The sequence below is a fragment of the Propithecus coquereli genome, unplaced genomic scaffold (assembly GCF_000956105.1).
Source record: "Propithecus coquereli isolate 6110/MARCELLA unplaced genomic scaffold, Pcoq_1.0 Scaffold10, whole genome shotgun sequence".
Lineage (NCBI taxonomy): Eukaryota > Metazoa > Chordata > Mammalia > Primates > Indriidae > Propithecus > Propithecus coquereli.
Genome location: NW_012133858.1, coordinates 1,233,322 through 1,239,355, shown reverse-complemented (window position 1 = coordinate 1,239,355; position 6,034 = coordinate 1,233,322). Strand labels below are relative to the sequence as shown.

The 6,034-nt window shown below is 39.5% G+C and overlaps 1 protein-coding gene across 1 annotated transcript in view; it reads left to right on the top strand.

Annotated features, from left to right (window-relative positions):
- Window positions 1-1,258, top strand: part of CD80 (CD80 molecule) — an 18,548-nt gene extending 17,290 nt beyond the window's left edge. The window contains exons 4-5 of the mRNA XM_012639491.1: window positions 726-848; window positions 1,230-1,258. Coding sequence (XP_012494945.1) covers window positions 726-848; window positions 1,230-1,258 — 152 coding nt within the window. The remainder of the gene's footprint in view (window positions 1-725; window positions 849-1,229) is intronic.
- Window positions 1,259-6,034: the final 4,776 nt, after the last annotated feature.

Genomic DNA, 6,034 nt, shown 5'->3' with positions numbered 1-6,034 from the left:
AGATGTGGAAATGACCCAAGTGCCCATCAATACATGAGTGGATTAATAAAATGTGGTATATGTTTACCATGGAGTTAGTTCTACTCAGCCACAAAAAACAATGGTTATCTAGCACCTCTTGTATTATCCTGGATAGAGCTGGAGCCCATTCTACTAAGTGAAGTATCACAAGAATGGAAAAACAAGCACCACATGTACTCATGATCATATTGGTATTAACTGATCAACTCTTAAGTGCACATATAGTGGTAACATTCATCGGGGGTCAGGCAGATGGGAGGGGGGAGGAGAGGATGGGTATATTCACACCTGATGGGTGCAGTGTGCACCGTCTGGGGGGTGGATGAGCTTGAAGCTCTGACTCGGGTGGGACAAAGGCAATATACGTAACCTAAACATTTGTACCCCTGTAATATGCTGAAATAAAAAATTTTTTAAAAAAAGTATCTCCTTAGAATCGTTTTTATGCCAACTTAACACAGTAAAATGCGGAAGTTCAGATTGTCTTTTTCACATTTAATATCTGACTTCTGAATATTAGTTGCCCACAGTGTGTGTCTTATTGAAAAATTACGCAAGAAAAATGCTAGCAGCTGCATATTGGAGAGCTGACCAGGCAAAGAAGTAGAGAATACTCCACAGTTGCATCAATAAAAGAGGCATAGAATGGGTTATCGGGCAGTGGGAAACAGATTACAGCTTACATTATTCTTTTCCCTCCACAGCTAAGCCAGAGGATTTTCCTGACAATCCGCCTTCATTCCAGACCTCTACAATCCTACTAGCAATAATGATTCCTGTGATCACTGTTCCAGTAATCATTGCAGTAATATGGTGCTGGGTCCACAGTAAGTACTATCGTACTGCCATCCTGATCTCAATTCCTGGAAGCCAAACTCTATCAGCATGGTTCAGCATCTCTCTGAGGTGCAATAACAAGAGGTCACTGCCCTCAAGACACATTCTAGTTTAGTCCTTTTATTTTTCCCTAACTTGACATTTTTTGGACTCTGAGGTTTACTAACTAATTTGAAAAAATTTCTGATGCTAAATGACATTCTAATCTTTGATTTGGAGTTGGAGGAAAGGCAGAATGACAAGATTTGGGAGGGGAGTCAAGAATAATTTTCTTGGAGGAGGGTGAGATGCACTAATAAAGTTGACAAACTACATGGTCATGTGTGATTTTACCAATTTTCAGTTCTTCACAATACATTTTTGGATGAAAGATCAGGAATGGTTGATGAAAGATGGCTAAGATATTTTATTCTATGAATTACATTTTTGGCCTTATATATATATGCTGACTTCAATCTCTGTGATTAAATGAAAAGGAACTGCTAGGTCAGAGCTATAGCCATAATCACCATGAAGGGGTACCAGCCCTTTTCTGTAGTAGAAATCATGTATACTGAACAAAGAAAATTGGAAGACCAACATATGATTTTCCCAGGCTTCTGCACACACAAAAATGTCAAAGCTCCATGAAGTCACTAGAGACTGTGCTGTGAACAACTCACCTCATGGGTAGGATAGAGAGGTCTGGATGTTTCTGATACAAACTCTCCAGCCTTACCTCTCTAGTTCAGGGTTTCTCATCCTCAGCATTTTTGGTATTTGGGGCAGATAATTCTTTGGAGTGTTGTTCTGTGCATTGTACGATGTTTAGCAGCTTCCCGAACCTTTACTCACTCTATGACCCAGTTGTGACAACCAAAAATGCCTCCAAGCATTGCCAAAAGTCCCTGGGATGGAGAGAGCTGTAAATCACCCCTGGTTTGAGAACTATTGCTCTTGCCAAAATATACGGGCATGAATTAAGGGAAACTCACCCATCGTCTTTGTCATTTATGCTTGTCTCCAAGGATTTGCCTCAAGAAGGAGAAAGAGAAGGAATGAGGAGGGATTGGAAATGGAGAGGATGTCGCCTATCTTTATAGGAGCTGCAGAAGCATAGGCTGAACGGATCGTCTGAAGGTTGCCTTCGTTAGCTCTTCTCTGCCAATGTGGGGTGCATGGGAGCATGTGGACCATGAGGCACAGTTTCCTCTACCTCTTAGTACCAAATTTAAGCTCTTTTACCTCCTACCCCACGTTCTCAAAAACCTCATTCAGATTACTCTAAATAGACACGGGATGCTTTGCATCGATCTCTTTCTCCCCACCTGCAATTTACTTAACATGCCTTTTCCCTCACTGTGCCGGTCTGCCACCTTGAAATGTTTCCCTCTTGTCACCAATTCAATGACTTCCATTAGCTATAAAACACTACTTTATGTTCATTTTGAAGTAATATTCCTGGGCTAACTTCTTAATCTAATCATTCACTTTCCCTCCGTACTTACGGACACAGATCGGGGTCACTTTGTACTAACACAGTAACATCTTCATTGGTTTCTGTCTCTAATTGACAGACTCATCCTACTGAGCAATCACGGAGCCAAATTTCATAAAGAATTACTCTGCCATGTCATTTTCCCACTCAGAAACTCAGAAGAGACCCCAGTGCCTACAGTACAGGAAAAGCTTCAAAACTTTTAACTTTCCACATTCCAGCTGATCAGTCTAAAACATCCTCAGTTCTTTCGATTGCTCTTCACGTGCACTTGCTAGATGTCAGTAAATGGAGCCCAAGACTTTGGATTTGGTCTTAATGACTCTACATGTAATGGGATAATTACTCTCTGGGGTCTGGAATGTTCTTCCTGTTAAGAGAGCCTAACACAGCATTAACTTTTGTGACAGCCACATTGTTAACTTGTATTGACTTTATGTTCTCCTAAAATCCTCAGGTCTTCTCATGTAAGAGAAACTCTGGCACACTGGAATCCAAGAGACTGACATGAGGTCCAGGGTAGTTATGGCCGCCCTAAACAGTTCAACTTTGACTTGTCAAAGTTGAGGCAGCTTGGGTTTATTTTCAGGTGCCACATCTTACTCATATCCCTTACCAGATTGCAGGCTTACTGAAAAGAGCAACCATGCCAGAAACATCTCTGTTTGCCCCACACATAGAAAAGTGCCTTGGTTGTTTGGTGATGGCTGATGCTTAAGAAACATTTGCCTCATAAATGTAGTTGAAAGTTGTCAGACTAGTTCTCTCATAATTTAGCGCACCCTTCATATTCTTTAGCTATCAAGATTAATATCCACAATGTTACCTCAAGTTGGGAATACCTCTGGCCTTGAGATAAAAAAATATAAAGATTTAAAATATTTTCCTCCCTTGCTAATTTACAGTTTGAAGTACTTATTTATTTTGTTTTCTCAGGTCACATCTCCATTTGCATTTGACTTCTGGGAACTTCTTCAGATGGCCAGAATTACTGAGCCTTGCCCTTCAAGTATCCTGTTCTCTAGGAGTTTCTTCACTTCAGTTGCTTTTCTGGAAGTGTCTAGAGAAATACGGTGGGCACAGAAGTAGCTCCAGTGACCTTGATCAAGGAGTTTTGAAACACAGAACTCTTTAGGTCTGGAAGGGACTTTAGTCTTATTGATGACAAAGGCACTGAGGCCCAGGGAGGTGGCTTGAATTATAAAGACCAGAGCCAGGACCCAGATTTCCAGGCTCTGGTACTCTCTCCCTTCATCAGTTTGACTCTGGCCTGTTAACTGGTTGTGTGTGTGTGACATCTGTCAAAGTGCTTCTTGAGACAGAATTTGTTCAACATCAAGTCAACTTCAGAGACTTGATCTGATTTCCTAATGCAATTACTGAAGAAAAATATTATGTTGCTATTTTAAAAAGCCCAATGTAATGTGTGGGAAATATGATAATACATACATCTGCATGAAGATAGTGAAAATATTACCAGTGTTTAGCCAGTGTTCCATTTTTGAGTGTGTTCTCCTTTGTTCTCCTACTTTCCCATCAGGTGCAAGAGAAAGTAGAACTATCCAAAATTAATTTCCTCTGACGTGTAAGATAAGTGATTTACATACCTCAAAACAATAGTCAGGTTGGAAAGGGATAGTCTAAAGACACAATCAACTGGTTCATATTGGACTAATAATCTCTTTAAATGGCTTTATGCTAGTTTGATTTCATAATAAAATATTTATGAGAAAGTTCTCGTTTAAAATGAGATCATTTTTTACTGGGTACGTACTAAGCAGTAAGCTACCTTCAAATGTCTGAGGTGATAAGAGCATTCCAGAGGGCCTCCTTCAATCCCTAACACTGCTTTTCCTCTTTGGTATTTCTGTATTTTTCTGACAGCAGAGAAATGAAAAGGCAGAAACAGCCAAGTGCTGTTTGTGTGTTACTCATGACTTCTCTTTCTCTGAAACTGTCTTCCACAATTAACTGGACCAGGAGTGAACCCAACTTCAGCTGGGACATTCAGACATTCTCATCTGAAAATTGGGAGTTGGACAGCAAGAGATGACCAAGTTTCTCAAATGTGGATGGATTTAGAATATTTAATTTTGGTATCTATAAGGGAAAAAGATTCTACTATACAGTCTAAGAAACTTCTGTATAACACATTACATACCACCTTGGGTTTATTTTCAAAACTAAATCACACACAGGTAGTGAGTTTATTAAGAATTTAGAACAGAAAAAGACCTCCAGAGATAATTAGCTATAAAACTCAACAGACAACACTATTATTTTATTTTATTTTATTTTATTTGAGACAGAGTTTCACTCTGTTGCCCTGAGTAGGGTGCCGTGGTGTCAGCCTAGCTCACAGCAACCTCAGACTCCTGGGCTCAGGTGATTTTCCTGCCTCAGCCTCCTGAGTAGCTGGGACTACAGGCATACACCACCACAACTGGCTAATTTTTCTATTTTTAGTAGAGACGGCGTCTCGCTCTTGCTCAGGCTGGTCTTAAACTCCTGATGTCAAGCGATCCTCCCACCTCGGCCTCCCAGAGTGCTAGGATTACAAGCATGAACCACCACGCCTGGTCAGACAACACTATTATTATATTAAATTGTTTATAATTATTGTTACAATTGGTAAATATGTTAATACTATTTTTTCAAAGAGTATTTTATTATTCTAACAAATATTTCTGTGGTATACATAAAATTATTTTTAAAAGAAACTGTCTAGTTTTATTTCTAGTTAAAATATTTAACATATATGTGGATGTGAATAAAACAATGAAGAGACTGACTACTTGCCAATCTGTCAGTAATTTATGAATGGGATAATAAAGAAAAACATGCCTTATGGAGTGTGGTGGTAACATGTAAATCATGGTGCCAATATACTGCTGCAAAGATTCTTGTATCCTTATAACTACAAATATTTATTATATAATACCCTGTGTGCCATAACATTGTGCTAAATGCTTTATATGCATCATTTCATTTCATATCCATTCTGAGACAGACATTATTTCATTTGGCAGATGACAAAACTGATACTTTAAGTAAAATGGCTTTGCTATACATCACATAGCTGCTAAGCCACATGGCTGGGATCAAAGCCAGTAGTCTGCCTCTAGAGCCCAGGGTTTTAGCTACTACATCATGCTCCTTTGCAAACCTTGCTCTTGTGGAATAAAAGTATTCTCAGAGTAGGAACAGAGAGGTCTAAGAACAACATAAAATACTAGCAGTTTTCCCCCACCATACGCTTAACTCAGAAATTTTTTTCCTTCTCATTTAGTAACAGTTACAATCTACAGGACAGCTTCCTTCACAGGCAGCAAGCTCCTGGAGTGGAGGGACTAGGTGTCCATTCTGAGTAACTCCTGCATCCCTCCTCTGCCTTTTGGCTAAGGGCAAGTATAGTCTAAGTAACTGCTGCATACAATTCCACAGATCCTTTGTCAGCAGTACTACGAGAAGAAACAAAGTTGAACTGTTTCTTTAATAATGCTGATCTACTTCCTTTTTGTTAAATTTGTATTTTATTCCAAATGGCACAGGAATCACCTTTGGTTTTTATTAATATCAAAACCAAACACATATTCAGGCCCATACGGCCTCCGGGACCCAAGGGCACACAGGTTTCACAGACCATTAGCCTTACCTGGTTCTTTCTTCTCCTCCCAGTGATTCTTAGAGTACCTTTTT